The sequence below is a fragment of the Bos indicus x Bos taurus genome, chromosome 23 (genome assembly GCF_003369695.1).
Source record: "Bos indicus x Bos taurus breed Angus x Brahman F1 hybrid chromosome 23, Bos_hybrid_MaternalHap_v2.0, whole genome shotgun sequence".
Classification (NCBI taxonomy): domain Eukaryota; kingdom Metazoa; phylum Chordata; class Mammalia; order Artiodactyla; family Bovidae; genus Bos; species Bos indicus x Bos taurus.
In genome coordinates, this window is record NC_040098.1 from 10,418,897 (window position 1) to 10,442,823 (window position 23,927).

Sequence of the window (23,927 nt, forward strand, 5' to 3'; positions counted from 1 at the left end):
CTAGTGCCTGGTGCTGTTTTTAGTCCCAGAGCCAAAGAAAGGAAGAAGGGAACCCGGTTTATTGCAGGGAGAGTGGTGGGTGGGTGGCGGCTACCTGCGAAAACCCAGCCTCTGGGCCTGGGCTCAGGGGGAAGGGCAGACTTGGCTGTTGGATAGAGGGCAGACCTCAGCTGCAGACAGGCTGTGTGACAGTGGACGGCTTCTGGCAGATTGCAGGGATAGGCCACAGCTTAGGGTTACATCTGGGTGAGCAGCAGCCCCAAGGGCTGTGTTTGTGGGTTTTAGAACAACCATACTGCACCTCCCCCTCAGCAGTCACAGGCGAGGGACAGCTCCAGGCTGGACAGGGACATCCGCCTGGAATCCAGAGACCCCGGCCCCAAGCCCCGAACTCTAGCCAGAGCCCAGAGTCGCATCTGATTTTAGGAGGCCACCTCTTGTCCCCCAAGAACCTGAGAAGAGCTCCTCTGGTTGTGGTGAAAGAACATTCTGCCAGCGGGTCTACGGACAGAACGCCGGGGCTCAGGGCTGTTGGGTGCATAAGGCGGCCTCGCACTCGCAGCTCCTAGGAGGCTGGCCAGACTCGGGCCCTGTGGGTCTGCAGCCTGCGGTCCTCTGCTGCATCCTCCAGCGTGTCCTCTGAGAGATGCTTGTCAGGGCGGGCGGGCCTGCGCTTTTGGTCTCTTTGTTCATCTGCCTAGGGGAGCCCCTGGGGCTGGCCTTGGCCAGGGGTTGGGGGATAGTGTGCTTGTGAGGACTGGGCCAAGCCTGCCCCGCGGAGGGACCTTGGTCAGCTCCTGCCCCCCTCCAGTATCGGTCCTGACAGTGAAGTCTGTACTGTGCCCCGGGGTCACTCAGAGGGTGCGAGGGAATGTGTGAGAAAATACTGTGTCAAATATCTCTACGGGGAAATGTGGTTTTTCCTCCTGTTTTCCTCCTCCAAGGGGGCCCCAGTCCTCGTGGCCCTGTGGGATTTCCCTGTCTCCACCGACAACCCGTCTACACAGATCCCAAAGCAGTCTGTTCCGATCGGCCTCTTGCACTCATTTGTGTGGTCAGGGCCCCCAGCACGCCTGGGGCTCACGGAGGTCCCGTTGCCCGCCCCCGGCACCACGTGGCACAGCCCCCGACACTGCTCGTCAGAAGTCTCCTGGATGCCTCAGCCACGAGCCTGGCCGGAGGTCTCGCCCCTCACCTGGCCTGCCCCCCCCCACCTCCAGGCTTTTTCGTTCTGTGAAGCGAGAGGAATCCGTGTTTCCGGTCCTCGTTGTTTGGATACTCGCTAGTTTCTGTCGAGGGTTTCCTACGTGCCAGGAGAGGCGCACACTGCTCTCGGTGGTCACCGAGGTCCTTTCCAGCGCTGCCACCACCCTCCCCACGCTCCCACTCTCCCCTTCTGTCCTGCTGCTGTGTCAGCTCGGGCGGTGTTCAACTGCACGAAACTGAAATCTGGCAAACAGAGCCTTGGGATATTAGCATTTAATTTTTCCACCTAATAAGTGGTCTAGAGACCGATGTTCCAGGGCTAGTTCCACAGTTCCGCGATGCTGTGGCGATCCGCAGCTCCTTCCTATTTTGAGCCTCACCCTCTGGAGCTGTCTTCTCAGGCTTGTGTTTCCAGCAGACCCTTCTAGCAGATTTCTGTTTGCATACAGTTGGTGAGAATCGTCACCTGAGCACTGTAACTGCTAGACAGCATGGGAAATTCAGTGTGTAGCTAGGCACATAGCTGATACAAGAAGGTGAGAGGGCTCAGTGAGAAATAAGGGGAGTTGGAATCGGTAGCACCTGGGGGTGACTGCCCCAGGTGGCCGCTCGCTCATCAGCCAGGGTCACGCGGCAGCACCTGAGCCTCTGAGCACTTCCCTCACTCTAGGTCCAGTGATTCCCAAATTGAGTGCTCAGGGATGATCAGAGAGTGATCCTTGAGGAACCAGTTTACACTAACTAGACTCCCATCCCTGCAAGTGAACACAGCAGTTCATGCTTCGTGAATGAGGGAAGCAGCCCAGGAGTGCGTGCATTGGCCAGGTCTGCTTAATTTCTAAGAGAAACAAGAAAGCCAGATTTTTTTAAGGTTTTTTTTTTTTTAATCTGTATTTTGAAAAAGTCTAGGGTTATAGAAATGCTGATAAGATTGTACAGAGTTCCCATATACCAGACACACTTACCAAAATTGAGAAATGAAGGCTGGTGCAGTACTGTTCATACTAGCTGAATCAAGCAGACTGCAGACTTGACTTGAAACTTCCCACTTTTCCCACCACCACGGCCTTTCTGTCACAGGACCAGTCCACCGTCCTCCACTGCATGCAGTTGTTAAGGCTCCCGTCCGTGAGACTTTCGTCAGGCAGAAAGCCAGAGTTTCACATGACTTCTCCCAAGTTCTCCCATTCTGCTGTAATAATATGGAAAAGGTACATTCTGTTTACAGTGTCTTAGTGCTTACCTTTGGAACTTTTCTGTGTACATTTGACTGAACCGTAATGCTCATCAGCATCTCCATGTCTCCTGAGAAAGGGCTTGAGCAGTTTATTGCTTATCACGTCCTCTCATCTTCCACATTATTGTTTGTAAGTTTTGCCTTTTCATTTTATTCCAATTTATTTTCAGGAATTTAAAGTTCAGAATTTAAAAGGTATCATAGTAACACAACATTGTAAATCAACTATACCCCAACAAAATTTAAAAAAATGAATGGTATAGTGAAAAATCTCTGACCCAGACACTCAGTCCCCCCCCACCCCCCCAGAGGCAACCAGTGTTCCTAGTTCTTATGTAGCTTTCCAGCACTATCTTATCAGACCAAATCCAGCTTCAGTATACCTTTTTTGCACAAAGTATAGCTCTTCCCTGGTGGCTCAGACGGTAAAGTATCTGTCTACAATGCGGGAGACCCTGGTTTGATCCCTGGGTTGGGAAGATCCCCTGGAGAAGGAACTGGCAATCCACTCCAGTACTATTGCTTGGAAAATCCCATGGACAAAGGAGCCTGGTAGGCTGCAGTCCATGGGATCGCAAAGAGTTGGACACGACTGAGCAACTTCATGACTTCACTTCATAGCTCTTCACTTCATTTTGCAAATTGCTTTCTTCTCTAATTAGTATATCTTAGAGATACTCCCATATCAGTCCATAAACATCATCATCCTTGTTTATGGCTGTCCCTTGTTAATGGATGTCTAACTTGCTCCCCACCCATGCCAGGCAAATAATTCTGTAATGAGTAGCCTTGTGCTAACACTGTGTCACTATGCTTCAGTGGAAGGGTGACTGTAAGAGACAACCTACAAGTGGTGTCTCTGGGTCAAAGGGAACGTGTCCAGTAATGTAAGAGATATAGCCAAATTATCCTCTTTAGAGGTCATGCTAATTTACCTTCCCACAAGGGACATGTGAGATGGTATTTCCCCAAGTGCATAGCCAGGGTGTTAGCGTTTGTTTTAATCTGATTGTAAAAAGCATATTTCCGGGAATTCCCTGACAGTCCAGTGGTTAGGCCTTTGCACTGTTACTGCCAGGGGCCCAGGTTCAGTCCCTGGTCAGGGAACTAAGCTCTCACAAGCTGCCATGGTGTGGCAAAAAAAAAAAAAAAAAATGTGTATTTTAGTGATGTTTTAATTTGTATTTCTCTTTTTATAAATGATGTTGAGTGTGTTTTCATATGTTGAAGGAGTAAATGTATACCTTTTTTCTATGTTTTTTGTATCTTGGGCCCAGTTTTTTGTTGGATTGCTGGTCTTTTACTTAATTTTTAGAAACGATTTTAGAGCAGTTAGCCCTTTGTCTGATGAATTGCAAATATATTTCCCAGTCTGTTACCTGTTTTTGTTTTTTCTCTTCTGGGTTTTGTGTGTGTGTTTGGCTGTGCTGGGTCTTAGTTGCAACACAGGAACTGTAGTTTACAGCATGTGGGCACTAGTTCCCTGACCAGGGGTCAAACCCAGGCCCCCAGCGTTGGGAGTGCAGACCTTAGCCCCTGGACCAGGGAAGTCCCTGAGGGGTTTTTTTTTGGTTTGTTTTTTGGTTGTTTTTTGTTTGTTTACTTTGTAGTAAGTTTGTATTTTTATGGAATAGCATTTGTTAATTTTTTTACCCATAAGTTTTTACCCATTAAATTTAGTGGATTTTAGTATCAATCTTCACTTTTCCTCCACTTAGCTTTTCATCACTTTTTATATAGTTCAAGTATTTTTGTTTTAACTTTAAAACCTTTGATTTATTTGGACCTTGTCTTGGTATAAGATATAAGGTAGGGATCCAGATGGCTACTCATTTGTCTCCATATTATTTCCTGAAGAATCTGTCTTTTCTTTTTGGAGTGCCATCTTTTTAAAAAAATAAATGTATTTATTTTTAATTGGAGGATAATTGCTTTACAATATCGTGTTGCTGCTGCTGCTGCTGCTAAGTCGCTTCAGTCGTGTCCGACTCTGTGCGACCCCATAGACTGCAGCCCACAAGGCTCCCCCGTCCCTGGGATTTTCCAGGCAAGAACACTGGAGTGGGTTGCCATTTCCTTCTCCAGTGCATGAAAGTGAAAAGTGAAAGTGAAGTCGCTCAGTCGTGCCTGACTCAGCGACCCCATGGACTGCAGCCTACCAGGCTCCTCCGTCCATGGGATTTTCCAGGCAAGAGTACTGGAGTGGGGTGCCATTGCCTTCTATTGTGTTAGTTTCTGTCAAACAGCAACATGAATCAGGTATACACATGTCCCCTCCCTCCTGACCCTCCCTCCCGCCCCCTAGGTTGTCACAGTTTGAGCTCCCCGTGTTATACAGCAAACCCCCACTGGCTGTCTGTGTCACACATGGTAATGTATTGTTTCAGAGTTACTCTCTCCATCTGTCTCTCCCTGTAGTGCCATCTTTATAACATTAAAGTCCTGTCTGGTATGCATTTGTATCTGTTTATGGACTTTGTATATTCTCTTTCAGTGATTATCTGTTCTTGTGCCAGTGCCTCGGTGGTTTATTTACCATAGCCTTTCTATGTAATTCTTTTTATTTCTCTCCAGTTAATTCCCTACCTCCACCCAGGGACAGGGGAGCCTGATGGGCTGCCGTCTCTGGGGTCACACAGAGTCGGACACGACTGAAGTGACTTAGCAGTAGCATCCAGCCTCTTTGCTTTCTTCAAGTCCTATCTTTTACTCTCAGTAGACAACTATGCCTTATACTCAGGTTAACTAAAAAGTGTGGCCGTTCCCTGTGAGCTTTAGCACCCCTCCACACAGACAGTGCTGCAGCTTTTCGTGTTTTCCTCATCCTGTGCCTTTGAGTTATTCCCCTCCCATCAGTCGTTCTGCCCCGGCTTCCCCCTTAACTCTTCAGACTGTCTTTCTCAGAAGACCTCTCCTTCAGCCACAGCTTACTCGAGTCTCCTCTATTCCAAAAAACCTTCTCTTGGCTTTGCTAGTTTTCCAAGCTACATCCTCTTATCATTTTTTCCCCTGATATAATCATTTAACAGTAAGTCTCCTTCACTGTCCCAGCTTACTTGCTGCCACTTACTCTTCGGAGCCCTGCTTTCTGTCCCACCCACTTGGTTGAAATTTGTATAACAAGGTCAGAGATAACCTCACAGTCACCAAATTCAGTGGCCGTGTATCTCTTTATCACCCTTAAACTCTGCAGCATTTGACATGGTTGACTACCCTCCCCCTTGTCCCTGCCACTCGTCCATCCCGAGCATCTCCGTGTCTGGCCGCCGCCTCGTCCCCACTCTGGCACCCGTTCTCCTGCGGCACGTCAGTCTTCAGTGAGCTGAACTCCGTCCTGCAGCTATCCTGTCAGTGACTGCACCCACACACGCAACTCCAGATTCCTAGCTCCCAGGCGCTTAGAGTCTGGCATTGAATTTCCAAGCTGCCTTTGGGAGACCAGTTTAAGAGGTCATTGTGTCAGTCCACGCAAGGGAAGATTAAGGCCTGGTGGGAAGCAGTGATTAAGAGGAAACGATTTACCGCCAACTGGAAGTTGCTTTACTGTAGCACAGGGTTTCTCAAGCTTGGCTGTGCATTACGATCCCCAGGGGAATTAAAAGTCCTGATGCCAAGCCGCTCCCAAACCAGTCGAATGAGAATCTATGAGGATAGCTCCCCAGTGATTCCAGTATAGCCAAGTTTGCAAGTCTAGAACAGGGTGAGAGAGGTGAGTCTCGAGTGGCTCCCACTTTCCGGCTTTGATAGGTGGGCGGTGGGCGTCTGGGTCACAGAGGTAGGGATTACCAGAGGAGGGAAGGGCCAGCTCGGGGCCAGAATGTGGCTTCTGTTTGGATTGGTTGAGTTTGAGCTGCCTGGGACATCTAGGGTGCGGTCCCAAAGGTCCTTGAATTTCTCTGAGCCAGGTCTCTCCTGCCGTTAGTTTCCCGGGTCTGCACCGCCACGGGAGGGTCTAGTCCCTCGCCCTGTGGCGTGAAGCGCGCATGCCGGGATTCAGCCCGCCCTCCCAGCCATCCCTTCAAGCCCCCTCTCCTATGGCGCCCCTCGCCCTGCCAGCAGGGTTCCCTCAGTGTGCCGCCTCCGCGTCTCTTCTCAGGCTGTATCCCCGAGAGGCGTTCCCTGCCAGACTCTCCCCACATCTCGTGGCCTCACTCCCCCTCGCTTATATGTGATTTGTGGACAAGACTGGTTGAGGGTTGGAACTGCCTCCTCCAGGCTGACATATGGGGGTCACCAGATTCCGGGACAGTGTGCATCGCCCCTTGCCCGGTGGCTCTGTGCTGACGGTCTGGTTGCAGACCTGTCAGCTGCCAGCCTAGTGGGCAGGGAGCATGTCTTTTTCCTTCTCCCAGAGTCAGGAAGGGTGGGATCCACTGCCTTCAAGCTGGGTGCTTAGGAGAGAGATAATTCTCGGGCCTGGTGGGGACAGGATGGGGGTTGGGGGGCCGGATGCATATGAGGACCTCCAGCAGGGGGTGGAGAATTTGACAAAGGCCCTCGGGCCGTTCCCATGTGGCTCCTGCAGGCTCAGGAGGCTCAAAGAGCAGGGCTCGGGGAAGGATTCACGGGGGCATGTCGCCCGCCACACCTGGCTCACAGAGACTGCTCTGAAGCCCACAAACCTGCTGTAAGAGCCAGGTGGGCAAAGGGTGGAGGCGCAGTGACCTGTGATGCCAGGAGTGGAGACTGGCTCACTGCAGGCCTGAGGCCCTCCGGCCCCAGCAGGGGCAGCAGGACGTGCCCCTCCCGGGTGGGGGCTCCTCTCCCCACCCATTCCCACTCTGTCACCCTCTCATCCTCCCCAACCTCTTCCTGTCTTCCCTTTCGTCCAGGCTGACGGGAACTGCCCTGTAGAGATCCATCTGCGTTCAGACCCAGATGATGCCAGAGCTATGACCGGGCCTGCAGGCGTGGCGCCCAGGGGAAGTCAGCCATGGAGCAGCCCCCGGAGGAAGCCCCTGAGGCCCGGCCAGAGGAGGAGAAAGAGGAAGCGGCAAAGGCAGAAGGAGCCCCAGAGCTCAACGGGGGACCAGAGCACTCACTTCCTTCCAGCAGCTACACAGGTGAGGAGGGGCCGGGGACGCAGACAGAGTCAGGACGGGGAGCCTGGCCCGCCGCAAACAGTGTCATCGTGGGGGGCAGGGGAGCAGGGTGGCTAAGGGCCGGAGCCAGGCAGCCCGGGGCCACACCCTGGCTCTGCTGCTCATCAGCTGCAGGATCTTGGGCGAGTTGTCTCCCTTCTTCCTGTAGAACATGAGTTATAGCAGGTGTACAAGCAGGCTTTTGTGGGAATTGAACGAGTTAGCGTTTGTAATGCGTGTGCTGTTGATATTCCACCTCTCATACTACAAGGGGCCCAGCACAAACGTGTATCAGCATCATCCAGAAAGATCACCTGTATGTGTGATGATTAGGATTAGACAGAATACACAACTCAGTTCATCTGGTGCTAGTGACACGTCGTCAGGGTGCTTTGTAATTTGGCAGATGCTAAGCAGTTAGTGAGAATGACCGGAATTAATAGTACTTTTGTGCAGCCAGGCAGATTTTAGCTTCTCTTGCCTCACTTGTTGGTTCCCCGGTGTCTACTGCCAGCATCAGTGCAGACGCCTTCCTCTGGTACCTTGTGCCGCTCCGTCATCCTCCTCCTCTCATCGCTGTGATGTTGGGTCCACCGCTAAGGTCTCCCGGATGCCCCCTCTCAGCCCCTGGCTCTCCCTGCTGCTGATGCCGCCCCTTCCCTCGCCACCTCACCCCAGCTCTCTCCCGCCCCCTCCACCCGAGTGCTGCTACATTCACTGATCCTTGCTCCCTTCCCGCAGAGGGAGCTCTGGGTCAGTAGAGGATGTGCTGCCCGGAGGGGCATCCCGACCTTGCTCCTGGTTTCAGCTGAAGGGGATCCCGACTGCAAGTGGTGACGTGGGCAGAGGAGCAGGCTGGCCCCACAGAGATGGCTCTGGCCCCCTGGGTCTGCATGGGGAGAAGGAGGCAGATGGGGTCTGGAGTTGAGGCAGGGCAGATGGGGGCTGTTGAGGTCGGACTGGCCCCCCTGAGACTCAGCTACAAGAGGCCTGGATCCCTGGGTCACACTGCTCTGAACCTGCACAGCAGGAGCCCGGCTTTTGCAGAGGTTCCTCCTCCTCGGGGCACAGGGTGGGGCAGGGCAACTGGAGAGCCATCATCCAGTCCCTCCGGTCCCACCAGACACCCAGGCATGAGGGAAGTACGCTGCTGTGACTTCAGGCTCCGAGAGAGGGTGTCCCCCCACCCCCAGGGTCACCTGCTCCCTGCTGGGTGGCTGGTACCTGGGATGGCTTTGCAGAACAACCTTCCTCAGAAGAGAGGACTGGCTAAACCTGCAGCTGTCCGTCCTGCAGAGCTAACGGCCCACGCTGTCTGAACTGGAGACAGGCCCGGAGGGTTAGGAGGCAGAGGGGAGCCACTGGGGGCGAAGAAGGAGTGAGAGCTGTCACCAAGGACGCCACGGGGGAGAGAGGGGAAGAGAGGGCCTCGGGTCGGTGGCCTCACGGCCTACCTGGCCCACACCCTCCCCGGGCACGGAGAAGTTACCAGCGTGGTGTCCGGTCCCGTGGTTCCTGCACACCTTGGGGGACCGTATCCCCAAGTGGTAGCCTGTCCACATGCAGAGCAGCGTGCAGTAGCCGGTGCAGAAGCAGGCGAGGCAAGTGAGGTGATGGAGTCTTGGGGAGCTGGTGGGCTTCCGGGCACACAGGGAGGTGTCTGAGGCAGAATTTGCCCAGCCGGTCTCACAGTGCTCTGTACGATGTGGCGTTCGGTAGATTCCGTGTATCAATAAATGGATGACTTGGTAGTAGAAAGACCTACTTGTTCAGTAATTGAAACAGGAGGGGATTGTTTAACCTAATCACTCAAGTGAAAGCCATAGTATATAAAATTCTACAAGGCAAGTCCCCCACCAGAAAAGCGGGAGCAGGCAGTTGACAGTAGGACAGACAGACAAATGGCCAGAAAAGAAGAAACATTTCTCAGTCTACTAGACAGCCAAGACGGACTCTTCAGATGAGATGTCATTCAGCGTGTGAGTTTGGTGGCGTGTGAGTTTGGTGGCGAGGACCGGGCTGGCCTTGCAGCCCCCGAGGCAGGGAGGGTGTCTTGGCGGTGCAGGCCAGCACTTCTGAGCGTGTGCTGCTTCGCTCCTGCGGCTTCTCTTTGAGCCAGTGTATCCAGTGTAAATACTTGCTCAGGGTGCACAGATATTTCCACACTCATCCACAGCCACGGCGTTCATGATAGCAGAAAATTGGAAAGCGCCCATGTGTGGGGAGCTGGTTATGTAAACTGTGGGAGAGCCGTGCAGTGGGGTGCCGTGCGGTCAGTAGGAAGACTGAGGTGGGTCTGTATACACTGACAGGGAAGTAAGCTCCCAACTGCTTGAGGATCCCACTGTTTAAAAATCCTCATGTACCTCGGAAGGCACTGGAAGAGAACAACCAGAGGACTGGGGGCTGCTCGGAGGGGTAGGATTGTGGCGGCGGGGCGGGGGGGGGGGGGGTCTGTCACGCGCCACATGTGTGCCCTTATATGTTTTTCCCAGCAAGCCTGCAGCAGTCTCATAAAACTTAAAAAGCAAATGAATCGCTTTCTTTAAAAGGGTGAAATAAACTAGTTGTTGTTTTCTTAAAAAAAAAACAAAGCAGCCAGCAGGTGAGGGGCCCAGGGAACAGAGCTTCTTGTGTCAGGGATCCCAGCACCCAGGGCAGGAGCCCCAGATCTACCAGTCTGGACCGTGGGCCTCTGGAGAGGGCCTCACCTCTCCAGTCTCAGTCTCTTCACCCTTTAAGGCTGCGTCCTGGAACTTCCCTGGTGGCCTCGTGGTCAGAATTTCCGGCTTTCACCATAGTGGCCCAGGTTCAATCCCTGGTCGGGGACGCTGCGTGGTGCGGCCAGAAATCCTGCCCATCTCAAGGGCTGGCGGGTGAGGAGTCACGGTGGCATGTGACCAGCCTCGGGTGTGCCAGCACCTGCCGGTTCCCTGTTCCTCCCATGAGTCTGTGACTTTGGCCTCTGGAGTCCCCTCAGGGACCCAGGAAGATGAGGCGCCGTCTCAAGCCCTGAAACAGCAGGCAGGCCGCATAGTTTGGCTCCCTCTGACCCCCCCAGAGATTCTGCGCTGATGCTGTGCACCTCTGTACTGAGCTCAGCATCTGCCAAGCACCCCCGCTTCCAGGAGGTGGGCAGGACGGGCCTCACGTGAGCACTCAGCAGCGAGGACGCTTGCGTGCCCGAGTCCTTGGCCGGCAGGGTCGCTGAGCCAGCCCTCACCCACCTCTCCCACCCCCTCCCCTCTGGCGGCAGTGACGAACCTCCCAGTCACGCCCAAGGGGGAGGTCAGGGGTCTCCGCGCGGGACTGGGGGAGACAAGAGTGTCCTTCCTCCTGGCCTTGGCACTTCCTCTCACTCAGCAGTGCCTGACGGGGGTCCGCAGGGGCTGGCCATCCAGGGGAGGGCACGGCTGGGTACCTGCTCTGAGGAGCCCACAGGCCAGGCGAACAGGAGACTGCCGGGTCACCCAGCCCCAGAGTTCCACAGAACTGGCCCTGTCTTCAGAAGCTGTTTGCTGTGGGGGCTCTGCCAGCAAAGTAAATAGACAGGGCTGTTCCCTCTGGGCTGCCCTTCCAGCTCTAACAACAGCATGCCTCCAGTGATGGAGACTAGATAGGCAGGCAGGGGGAGCGATGACGTGAGTAAGGTCAGTCGTGTCTGTTTGCTGAACTTGTAATCAGAGATGGTGTAACTGATACTTCACTCTCTTCGTGATGGGGCTACTGCTTATGCTGAGTCCAAACACTCCAGTAATACACTCGGCAGTGACTCATCTCCTCACTGATCCTAGTCACAAACTATTGATTAGTAGTTATGAACACAAGTACACACACGCACGCACACGTAGGTTTGGGTGGTCATCCAGTGCAGGGGGTCAGAGCTCAGCCCTGGGGGTTCTGAGCTATAATTCTTAGTCTGCCACAGTGTTAGGGTTCTGTGGAGAAAGAACCAAGACCGAGTGTGTGTGTGTGTGTGTGTGTGTGTGTGTGTGTGTGTAGAGAGAGAGAGAGATTTATTTTAAGGAATTGGATCATGTAATTATGACGACTGGCAACTTGAAATTCTGCAGGCAGGCCAGCAGGCTGGAGGCCTGGGGGCAGTGATGATGGCACTCGAGTCGGAAGCAGCCTGCAGGCAGCATTCCTTCTGCCTTGCGGAGGCCTTGATCTCGTTTTCCTAAGGCCCTCAGCTGACCGGCAGGGGCCTCTCACATGTGGGGAGTCCTGATTTAAATATCAGTCATATCAAAAAATACCTTCATAGTAACATGTTAGACTGGATTTGATTAAAAACTTGATTTCATGGGTACCTAGCCTGGCTGAGCTGACACAGAATTAGCCACTGTCAGCACGTCACCTAGCCTTCTGAGCCTGTTTCCTCATCTATGAAAGAGTCTTGAAGAAGACCTGCTTGAAGGGTTGACGCATGGGTCACGTGAGGCTGATGTGTGAAGCGTCCAGTGGCTGTCCTGACACACTGGGCGTGCACTGACAGAGGGTGTTGTTGCCTCAAACACGCAGGCCTTGCAGGGGTTCTCGGATTCAGGGTCCAATCCCAGTCCTGCCATGTACTGCACAGGTGACCTTGGACAAAACCTGTAACTTCCTGGGCCTCGGTCCCCTCATCTTTAAATGGTGGCAGTTACTGCCTCCCAGGGTGGTTTGAAATGATGTTCATGCTCAATTGCTCAGTCCTACCAGCTCTTTTGTGACCCCATGGACTGTGGTTCGCGAGGCTCCTCTCTCCCTGGGATTCTCCCACTGGGAGATCACGGGTGGGCAAGGAGCCTTCAGAAGTGGGTCCCTTGAGTGGGGAACACTCTGCCATTGTCACTTTTGGGTAGGATATGGTGACGATTGGAGAATAAACTTTTAAGCCAGGTGGTGAATAGGGAAGAAACAGAACCTTTGTCTTTGGAAAGCGCACCATGAGGTGCCAGGAACACCCCAACACACCGGTTCCCCACAGCAAGACCTCCCCTGCAGGATACATGCACTCCGTGCATCCCCGCCCCTCAGCTCCCCGGCCCCTTCTGCCGTGTGTCAGCTCCTCGTGTTCTCTTACCCCCTCAAACAGGCAGGGTCTGGGGGCTGGCGCTGTCCCATCACTCCTGCCCTAGGCCTCCGTGCCTCCCCGTGGCCTCCCACCACCTGGCGGGGAGCAGACGTACCGGGGCACTGGCGCTACCCTGTGCCTGTCTCTCCCCAGTCCAGTTTGCAGCTCTCTTGAGTGCTCCCTGCCACCCCCGGGATACTCACCAGGGCCTCTCCCTGCCGTCCAGAGATTGCCTGCGTCGCTGGTACAAGGGCTTGGCACCTTGGCTTCTTCCAGGCTGAGCAGGGCAGGCGGAGTAGGGGTGCCCAGTCTCGTTCAGAGCTCTCCCAGCCTCACAAGCAGAAGACCCTCCACCTCTGTCTTGGTTTCTGTGAAGCCGTGGAGAAGAGGAGCCAGCAGCCAGAGGAAGGAGAAGGCCTGGCCCCTGCCATGTGGGCACAGGCTTGAGAACTGCAGAACCTTAAGTCCCATCCTCACGGAAGCGGATTTACACAGCACCGCCAAGGTCCAAGAGCTTCTCTGTTAACTCCTATGCTCCTCACCATGACTCTAGACAGACGCTGCTGTCAACTCCATTTGCAGAGGGGACAGGCCCAGGGCACAGAGCTTAGGTCTGAGCCTTGGACTCTGACCTGAGCTGCCCATAGGGCTCTTGAGTCCATTCTCACCCCCGACACCAGGCCTGCTGCTTCTGAGAACCTGGAACCAAGTTGGGGGTCGTCCGAAGCCCTGACCTTTGAGCCCAGAGAGGGGAGCGGTCACGTTCCCTGACCCCCTCGCCCAGCAGCAGCTCCCCCGCAGGCCTGCACCTCACTGCCTGCCCCGCCGCCAGCCAGCCTTGCCGCTCGCTGCCTTGGGTCCTGGTTTCCTCACCTCCGCTGATTGAGGGCAGGGTCCAACTCCAGCTCTGTGCTCAGCAGGTGCACAGCAAATGTCTATTGAGTGAAGAGAGAGGATGACATTGCCACAAGCAGTGCCAGCAGCAACCAAGTGACCAGACGCCTGCCAGCCCTCCAGGGCCACAGCAGGGACAAGGAAGCACCCCTTTTCATGGGGAGGTGGGAACAGCCTGGGGTGATAGGTCACTGTGAACCCAGGTTCGGTGCAGGAGGTGGCCTTCGAGATCCAAAGAGAATGTGAGTAGAGACGTGCCGAGGCTAGCAGGGGAGGCAGACGTGCAAACCACAAAAGCAACACCGTTTACGAGAAGTGCCAGAAAGCGAACACGCACACAGACCACACAGATCGGGAGGAAGTGCCGGAAACCCTCCCTGCCACATCTGCGCAGGTCTCCACAGAGCCTCGTCACGTGTTGTCTCGTTTTTCTCCCAGCAGCTGGTGACGTGAATCCCATGCCCTCCAGGAGTGGCGGGTCCTGCCCAGCCCCTCCAGCCAGAGGGCACTGAGGCCCGGGCACCCAGGCGGCTGGAGGACCCTCAGTCCAGAGTCGCGGGGCACCTGCCCTACGTCCAGCAGCAGCACCCCGGCAGATGGAGGCCCTGCCCTGTGGCCCTTATGTCCTGACGGGGGTGCCCAACTCTGAGTGCACTCAAGGGTCCCTGAGACCGGAAGGGCTCCCTCCCCCAGGCCACCCGCCCCCCGAAGTGAGCACCCCTGTCCTCAGGCTGAGCGGCACAGCTGCAGCCTGTGGAGCGCGTGGCCTCTGTGACCGGCCCAGCTTTTCAGGAAGCAGGGGCTGTGTCACCCCTACCCTCACAGCCGGGAGGCAAGCAGCTGCTGCAGGCTGCCGTTTCCTTCTCCCAGGATCTTCCCGACCCAGGAATTGAACCTGTGTCTCCTGCGTCTGCTGCACTGGCAGGCGGATTTCTTTACCACTGGCCCACCTGGGGAGCCCTGTTTGTTTGGCGCATCAAGTCCAGTGGCGGCATGCAGGGTCCTCATGGCCGCCCTCGGGCTGTCTCTCTAATTGTGGCTCTCGGGCTCAGTGGTTGCAGCACCCCGCTTTAGTTGCCCCGCGGCATGTGGGGTCTTAGTTCCCCGGCCGGGGATTGAACTCATATCCTCTGCACTGAAAGGCAGATTCTTAACCACCAGGAAAGTCGCAGGAGTCAAGATCTTGTGCAGAGTGACCGCACTGTAGAGAGGGCAGAAGGCAGCCCGGAACACGTTACGTCTGGGCTGACCACCATGGCTGGGGTCTCCCTGCAGCACCATCTGCTCCCAGCTCCTCTGCTCTGGGAATTTGGCCCCTGCCTCTGAGGAGGGTGCGCATTCATCAGGGAAGAAGGCAGAGGACGGCAGGCTGTCAGGCTAGCCTGGCAGAGGAGACGGGCTACCCATGGCATCACGAAGTAGCGTTGTGCTGGGGCTCAGTCAGGCCCCCTTGCCGGGGAGGGCTCTTTTCTGAGCGTCCGAGGAGGCGTTCAGGAGAAGGGCCCCAGCCCTCCTTAATGAGTCAGCCGGCAGCACTAATACCCCAAAGCCCCCCTTGGCCAACTGCTTTCCTCACTGAAACTCTCAATCCGGGGCTCAGATGTCTTTGCCTTTATTAGTAATAGGAAAACACTCAAGGAAGTTCAGCCTGCTGCCCGGTCAGCGTGACTGAGACTTCTGCTTTTTCTGCTCAGTCAAGCAAGAAATTTTGTGGGAATGAGCTTGAGCTTCTTGAGAGACTCTTCACAGCATCTCTGGAGTCCATGCAGGAATCAGACTTCTGGGGTGGGGGCACTTCTGAAGCCCCCGCAAACCATGCCGCACACTGTCCCCCATGGGCCCACCCCGTGGAGCCTTGTAAACCAGGGATCCACTTCCTAAGGACAGTCTAAGAGAATCTGTCTGCTTTTTCCCTCTTGCTGCCCTCCTCCCAAAACACAGCCATCCCCCATGCCCTCTCTCCACCAGTGGTGAGTCTGCCCAGGCAGGCTCAGACTCGGCCAGATAGTGAGCAGAATTTCTGGAATACCTTCAGGGTGTCAGGTCTGGGGGAAAGGCTTTGGACACATTCACCCTCCTCCCAGAGAAGCTGTCATTAACCCCACATTCTAGGTGAAGAGACTGAACCTCGGAAAGGTTGACTCCCAGAGGTCACATAGCCCTTAAGTGGCTGAGCCAAGATTGTGATACATAGGTGTCTTCTCACCACCTATGTTCCCCCAAGGGCTCTGGTCACCTCCCCAGGTCCCTAGGCCTGGCAGGAGGTGGAGCCACTGTGTGTGTATCTGCAGACCTCGCCCAGTGCTGTGTGTCCGCAGACCTCACCTTGTGTTGTGTCTGCAGACCTCACCCCATGTTGTGTGTCTGCAGACCTCGCCCCGTGTTGTGTGTCCGCAGACCTCACCCCGTGTTGTGTGTCTGCAGACCTCGCCCCGTGTTGTGTGTCTGCAGACCTCTCCCAGAGCTGCTCTCCACTCTCACTGCTGGACCAACTGCAGATGGGCTGTGACGGGGCCTCGTGTGGCAGCCTCAATATGGAGTGTCGGGTGTGCGGGGACAAGGCGTCGGGCTTCCACTACGGCGTTCACGCTTGTGAGGGATGCAAGGTACGGGCTGAGGGTGGGCTGTGCTCGCATGGTGAGTTGACCTGACAGAGCTTTCCCACCTCCAGGCAAGGCCCAGACCAGATCCACTGCGAAATTCCTGCCTGGGAGGCAGCCAGGCCTTTGGGCCAGTTCCAGGCTGAGTTCTGGGTCCTGCAGCAGAGGAGGGGTTCCCTCACCTGGCCTGGACTGGGCACCGGCAGTGCTGACCCAGCCTCTCACCTGGGCCGCTGGCGCCCCCTGGGGACCGGACAGGAGAGGGCATGCAGGGCCAAATGCGGGCCTTGGGCTTGCATCTCCTCCTGGAGGTCAGGGCTTCCTGCGCCTCAAGGCCCCAGGAGGGGCTCTTTTATAATAAAGGAAACATTTTAATTATTTTTCCAGGGGTGCTTTTGGGTTTTTTCTCCTAACTGCACACCCATCAAACTTTCACAGATGATTTTACTAAACAACTGCGTAGAAAACTGTAGAACCAGATGCTTTACAAGTAAATTAAGTTAGCCATAGTGTTTGGTGTCATCAAATGAACAAAGAAGCACTTAAATATGGTATTTTATTTTGAATTATTTCAAAAGTTTTAGAATTGTTTTACTTTCCTTCTGCCTCTCCTCTCCAATGATATTCCCCCATTACTTCCAAATTCAGGAATTGTTTCATCTTAATGTATAATCAAGCCCCTGAGTGCAACCCAGCGGGCAGGGCTGGAGCCTCAGCCTTTCTCCCTTCCTCGTGGTTTTTCTCTTCCTGATGCATCTGCACTCCCTCAGGGCTTCTTCCGTCGGACGATCCGCATGAAGCTGGAATATGAGAAATGTGAGCGGATCTGCAAAATCCAGAAGAAGAACCGCAACAAGTGCCAGTACTGCCGCTTCCAGAAATGCCTGGCACTGGGCATGTCGCACAATGGTGAGCTGACCTGAAACCAGGTTTCCAGGAGCCCAGAAACAGAAGGGGGTGCCCTCAGAGCAGTGCCCAGTGTGCAGGTCAGCTGTTGACCTTGCCCATCTGGACCTTGAGTCTCAAAGTCAGCACAGGCTGGCCTGAGGTCTGCCTTCCCAGACTGCCTGGGACCTGCCACGCTCCCAGGCCGGGGAGTCGCCTGTCTGCACCCAGGTCTCACCCTCTTCTGGCCCAGAAGGGACCTGGGAACTGACCCCAACTCCAGTAGTGTTGGAACCACCACTCTCCTGGAGCCTGTCCTGGATGACCCGACAAGGTGTGAAAAGCCACTGCCAAGGCCCAGGACCCTCAGGCCTTGGTTGTTGAGGGCAGGCAGGAGCCAGTAGCTGACCATGTGTATCAGCTGCCAGGACCCAGGTTGGAGTTTCCTGGAGGCCAGTGCTCCAGGAGACAGAGCCTGCCCTGCCCTGTGCACTAGGTGCCCAACAAAGTCTTGTCGTGAGACTTGGTAGGATTTTGCATAGCCCGCCTGCCCCGTTTGCCCCTCTGGGCCAGACCTCCAGAGGACGGGGAGGCCCTCTTGTATACTTGTCTCCACCCACAGATACCTATCTGTCTTGTGTCTTGGAGGGGGGCAGGTCTGGAGTTTGATCCCTCCCCTTAGTCTGTATCAGCCGGGACCCCTATCCCTTGGGTGGGAAGAGGCAGCTTTTCTAGGAGATCTCAGGGGTAACTGAACACTTCTCAGGTTTTCTCTGAGAGAAGCCAGATTCACATCCTGGTCTGTTATTTTTGAATGCTTCCTATGTGAATACTCTTACTTAATTCTGGTCATCTGTTTATTAGCTGCACTTTTCTCATGAGAGAGGGTGAGGGGGCCTGCCTGAAGCCAGCCACACTGTGGGCCACCTGCCAAGCTGGCCCTCAAGCACAGGCCTCTGATACCAGCGATTGTCCCCCCGCCACCACGCAGCACAGCCTCCCGGCCTCCCGGCCTCCCAGCCACAGTGGCTCAGTCACCCTGTGAGTTAGGGCCCGTGTGTGCTAGACTCTGTGAACAAGATAGCCAGCAGACCTGCCCCGCTCCAGAGCTTGTATTCTGGAGGGGTACCCCAGCATTCCAGCTTGCTGGCTCTCGAGCTTCTGAAAGCATGTCTCTGTCTCTGGCCCGCGTGCCTTAGAGGTGCCAGGCCCCTCCATGACGGTCCCCCTCCCTGCGCAGCCATCCGTTTCGGCCGGATGCCAGAGGCAGAGAAGAGGAAGCTGGTGGCGGGGCTGACAGCCAATGAGGGGAGTCAGCACAACCCCCAGGTGGCCGACCTGAGGGCCTTCTCCAAGCACATCTACAGCGCCTACCTGAAGAACTTCAACATGACCAAAAAGAAGGCCCGCGGCATCCTCACCGGCAAGGCCAGCCACACGGCGGTGAGTGTCACAACTCAGCTGGCAGCTCTGGGCCCTGCTGCTGCCCGCCTGCCTGCGGGGAGAAGTGGGCCTCCTCCCTGCTTACTCCTTGGTAGAGGCAGAGGGTGTGGGAGCACACACGGGCGGGGGTCCCCCGAGGCTGGGCCTCTAATGGGGCCTGGTTTGCAGCCCTTTGTGATCCACGACATCGAGACGCTGTGGCAGGCGGAGAAGGGCCTGGTCTGGAAGCAGCTGGTGAACAGTCTTCCGCCCTACAAGGAGATCAGCGTGCACGTCTTCTACCGCTGCCAGTGCACCACGGTGGAGACCGTGCGTGAGCTCACCGAGTTCGCCAAGAGCATCCCCAGCTTTGGCGACCTCTTCCTCAACGACCAGGTGACCCTGCTCAAGTACGGCGTGCACGAGGCCATCTTTGCCATGCTGGCCTCCATCGTCAACAAGGACGGGCTGCTGGTGGCCAACGGCACCGGCTTCGTCACCCGGGAGTTCCTGCGCAGCCTCCGAAAGCCCTTCAGTGACATCATTGAGCCCAAGTTCGAGTTTGCCGTCAAGTTCAATGCCCTGGAACTTGATGACAGTGACCTGGCTCTCTTCATCGCGGCCATCATTCTGTGCGGAGGTAAGTGGGGCGGGGAGGGGGCGGGGGGCTGGCCTGCGCAGAGCCAGCCTGGCAATGGCAGTGGGACACGCACGCACTAACTTGTGTGTGCAGGACCTGCTCTGTCTAGTACATGCGGATGAGACAGAAGGAAAAGGAGACGTATCAATGTGTTGATGGGGGTTATTTCTGGTGGCAGAGAAAGTTTCTGTTTTACCTGAATTTTTCAAATTCCAGCACACCAAATATAATCAGACTCATGCTGACAGTGGCATAGCGCTTGCTTCATGCCAGGTGCTATTTCAGTTTCTTTTTATTTATTTATTTTTGGCTACACTGGGTCTTTGTTGCTTTGCACGGGCTTTCTCTAGTTGTATCAACCAGGGCTATTTTTCGTTCTCATCATGGTGGCTGCTCTTGCTGCAGAGCACAGGCTCTAGGCATGTGGGCTCAGCAGTTTCAGCTCTAAAGAGCAAGGGCTCAGTGGTTGTGGCACACAGGTTGAATTGCTCCACGGCATGTGGAATCTTCCTGGACCAGGGATCTGACCCATGTCCCCTGCATTGACAGGGAGATTCCTATCCCCTGTGCCATCAGGGAAGTCACCAGATTTCCCTAGATTATAACTCTTTAATCTTCATAATGACTCTATGCCAGAGGCACTTCTGTTATTCCCATTTTACAGATGAGGAAACTGAGGTCCAGAGAGGCTGAGTGATCTGCCCATAGCCTTGTTAGTAGTCTGTGGTAGAGAAGGTTTGGATCAAGGCGGGAGGCCCACTGTCCCCAAGGCCAGGTTGCCCACACCAGTGTGGGGTAGGGGACTGCCCCGCCCTCCGAGCCTCCAGGTGGGCCTCCTCCCCGCCACGACCCTGCCCTGTGTGCCCACAGACCGGCCAGGCCTCATGAACGTGTCTCAGGTGGAGGCCATCCAGGACACCATCCTGCGCGCCCTCGAGTTCCACCTGCAGGCCAACCACCCCGATGCGCAGTACCTCTTCCCCAAGCTGCTGCAGAAGATGGCCGACCTGCGGCAGCTGGTCACGGAGCACGCCCAGATGATGCAGCGGATCAAGAAGACCGAGACCGAGACCTCGCTGCACCCCCTGCTCCAGGAGATCTACAAGGACATGTACTGAAGGCGGCGGTCGGCCCCCCCCCCCCACCCCGCCCCCTGCGGGGCTTCTCCCATGACCAGCCCCTGAGCGCTGGGCGTCCGAGCAGCGGGATCGCTCTCACTTGGCAGGACTCACGGCTTCTGGCTCCCTGAGCCCCAGCCTCCCTTCCCTCCTCAGCACCTCCGTCTGCTCTCGTTCCTCTGCTGCTCTCCTTCTTCACTGTAGGTCTCATGCTTCCTGCCTCGCCCCCTCCCTCTCTCTCCCCCTGTCCCCGTGTCTGTCCCTCTTTGTCTTCCTCTGAGACAGTTTGTGTCACTTCACCAGCAGCTTGAACAGGGCCCGAGCAGGGGGGTGCGGCCTGCCCTTTGTTCCACGGTCACCTTCTCCCGTCTTCATAGCCGAGGACCCCAAAGAAACACTAAGCGCTCTGGGCCTGGCTTCCTGGGGAAGCCAAGCAGCCCTGAGTTGACTGCAGAGCAACCCCTCGTACCTGGGTCCCTGGCAGGGGCCGCCTCCCCAAGATGGTCACTGCCCTGCTGAGGCCGCGGCTGCCCCCCGATACCTGCCATCCTCCTGGTCTTTTCACTGAGCTTCCAGGCCAGCGTCACTGACGGCCCCCTGTGCTGGCCGCTGGGGTACACTCCTCCAGCCTGGATAGAGGTGGCGTTCCCTCCGGGTGGGGGTCCCCACACCTCCACTGAAGAGAAGCGAGATTCACGGGAGGCGGATGTTGATGGGGTGGGTCCCCCACCAGCACCCCAGCTCTCCCCCCCGCCCCACCCCCTGCCGGGGCCTGGCTGCACACCCGCCTGTGCCTGCAGGAGGCGGCCCTGCTCCAGCCCAGCTGCAGCTCCTGCCCACACACTCCCCCCAGCACACACCCCAAGAGCACTGAACTCACTTTACCTGGGGCCTCCTCGCCCCTCTCCCTCACCTGGAGGCAAGTGAGGGCCCAGAGGGGCCAGGGATGGCCGCAGAGCTTCGCCCCAGTTCCCTGGGCTGGGCCAGATCTCTGGGTGGGCGGGCGGTGGGGTCCTGCGAACCCAGCCCAGCACCTGCTCACAGATCCTGCACATCTGTGACCCCCATTTGTTGCAACAGCTCTGCTGAGCTCCCCTTTCCTTGTATTTGGCCCAGCCGGCCGCCTGGAACTCTCCCTGCACCGCCTTGGGTGACCAGGACCTCCAGGCCCAGCCCCACTCCTTGCCCTGTCTGTCCCCCAGTGACGAGCACTTGCCACCTCCACCTCGGGATGGGGCCCAGCTTGGAGGCTGGCCCAATGGAGAGCAGAGCCTGCCCAGGCTGCCTTTCCAGAGGGAAGTGGACCTGGAGAGGTGTGAGGAGCTGGCTGGGGTCTCTGAGAAAGGTGGCAGGAGATGCGGGGTGAGAGCCCAGGCTTCCTGGGTCCTGTCTGGTCTTCCCCAGGGGCCCTTCCACACCCCCGATCACTCTCTATGGCAAAATTCTTCCCTCCGGTCCCTATTCTCTCCCCGCCCTCTCTCCCCCACCACACACACCATCCTCATCCCCCACCTGGTCTGATACTGAGGAATGCAGCTCTTCTCAGTGTCTGAACAGTCTCCAAAATTGAAATGTATATTTTTGCTAGGAGCTCCAGCTTCCTGTGTTTTTAATATAAATAGTGTATACAGACTGATGGAACTTTAAATAAATGGGAATTAAATATTTAAGAATTGATTTAGACTAACTCAGTTCTTGATAGTCTTTTTCCTGGGGGCTGAGGGGGAGTGGTCCTTTTTCCTGAGGGCCCGTGCATGCAGGGGGAGACACTGGGCAAATGAGCCTGGGGTTCTGGTGGGGGTGGTCGATTCTAGCTGGTGGGGCTGCCCATCATTCCCCCCACTTCTGGGCTCAGCTCACCGCTCATCAGCCAGCAGGGTTTGTGGAGGACTGAGAAGGTGCCGTCCCACCCTGAGGAAGCATTTGGGGCGGGAGCGTAAGAAGAGGGGTGTGGAAGCACAGCACAAACCAGACTTGGGGCCGCGGGGGTCGGGAGGGGCTCAGGAGGGCCCAGGAGGAGACAGTCCCTCTGGGCCGCTAGTGGGATGGGACTCACAAAGCCAAAGCCTGGCGTTCACTGCGGGACACTTCTCTCCTTAGCTGACACCCCGGCTTTCTCCTTTACTTCCAGCGGCACCATCTTCACAAAGGTTCAGGATAAATGAGTCCAAAGTTTAGACTAAAAAAGAAGAAAGCAACCATGAGAGAATTAGAAGATACTGTCTTCTGAAACCTGTAAACGTTTATTTTTAAATAAAGGAAGAAATGGGGCCCCAGGCTGGTAATATCCCTGGGGAGCCTGGAAGAAGCAGACACAAAACTTTTCTGAAGGACAAACACAGGCAGTATAGAACTTCCACAAAATGATAAACGGGAAGAAGCAACCTGCATGAAAATGAACAGGACAACCAGTGAAATTAGAGCCCCAGGACATCAAGAAATACAGCTGTTGGTTACAGTATAGGAAACAGGGTTTTTTTGTTTTTTGTTTGTTTTATTTTGCCTGCGGTGGGTCTTAGTTGTGGCTTGTGGGATCTTGTTCCCTGACCAGGGATTGAACCTGTGTTCCCTGCATTGGGAGGGCTGAGTCTTACCCACTGGACCACCAGGGGAGCCCCCAAATAAGTTTTATATCATTTAAAAATATATAAAGATTTGAAAATTATACACAAGATACAGTTTGCCTTTTAAGGGAAAAAAATGATAAACATTTTTAAAGAAATACTTGGAACTTCCAGAGAAAGAAACTCAGTTAAAAACATCAGACACAGCCAAAGAGATCATTTTTTGCACCTCAAAAAAAGATCTATAGAAATCATTAAAAAATAAAAAAAGCACAGGAAAACCAAAAATACGGAAAGGAAGAATAACAATACAAATTCTCAAATACTGCAGAAGGGAGTAGAAGTTGATAAAATCAACTTGAAAAACAATTTGGCAAAACGTCATAACGTTAACATACACCCATGGAAGCTGTGAAGTGTCACCCAGGCTCCACCCCTCAGAATCCCTGAGGTCCTTGACTGCCTGGCTCATAGCTGAGTTCCATCCCTGAGGTCCATGACTGCCTGGCTCATAGCTGAGTCCCTCAGGAAGTGGCCTGTAGTGAAGGGAGCCTCCTTGCCCAGGATGAGAACATCTCCTCAGGAGCAGCCTGTAGCCCGCGTGTAGGCCAGTGCAAGCCCCACTGCCTCAATTTGAGACGATGCAAAGAATCGTCCCAGCTCCTAAGTGGAAGCTTCTGTCATAACTACATCATGGTTTAACTTCTCTCTCTACCCAATCCTGCCTCTTCCAGTTTCTTATAGGGGTTGTTCTCAGACGCACTCCCCAGTGAGAGTCCTGTAAGTAAAACTCCAAATCTATCCTGGGGAAACCAGCCTGACACACCACCACCAAATTATACCAAGACTCACATACGTGTTCATTACACCAAGAGCAAAAACTTAGAAACAACAAAAATGTTCATCAACAGGAAAATGGATAAATTTATACAATGTTAAAAATAGAGTAAGGAGGGGAGAAAACTAGAAGAAACACATGGAGAAAATTGTATATAATCTTGAGGTGAATAGACGTTTCAGATATTTTTTGAAACACATGAAATTTATTGTACACCTGAAAATGTCTTAAGTTCCAGGGGGTATACACAAAACTTAGAATCTATAAAATAAAAAGATAAGATCTTAGTATATACACATTTAAAATTTTTATTCTATTGAGAAACATAAAGGAAAACATTTAAATCAACCATATTTAAAAATGTGTGACGTACAATGTGGTAA

At 54.7% G+C, this 23,927-nt stretch overlaps 1 protein-coding gene across 3 annotated transcripts in view; it reads left to right on the top strand.

The window, feature by feature from the left end:
- Positions 1 to 21,829, top strand: part of PPARD (peroxisome proliferator activated receptor delta) — an 85,720-nt gene extending 63,891 nt beyond the window's left edge. The window contains exons 3-8 of one of the 3 annotated variants that reach the window (XM_027524188.1): positions 7,276 to 7,506; positions 15,929 to 16,083; positions 16,848 to 16,986; positions 18,203 to 18,405; positions 18,574 to 19,024; positions 19,895 to 21,829. In XM_027524188.1, coding sequence (XP_027379989.1) covers positions 7,377 to 7,506; positions 15,929 to 16,083; positions 16,848 to 16,986; positions 18,203 to 18,405; positions 18,574 to 19,024; positions 19,895 to 20,142 — 1,326 coding nt within the window. In that variant the 5' untranslated portion in view covers positions 7,276 to 7,376 and the 3' untranslated portion in view covers positions 20,143 to 21,829. Of the gene's footprint in view, positions 1 to 7,275; positions 7,507 to 15,874; positions 16,084 to 16,847; positions 16,987 to 18,202; positions 18,406 to 18,573; positions 19,025 to 19,894 lie in introns of all 3 variants that reach the window. The other 2 variants (XM_027524186.1, XM_027524187.1) reach the window with 2 other exon arrangements.
- Positions 21,830 to 23,927: the final 2,098 nt, after the last annotated feature.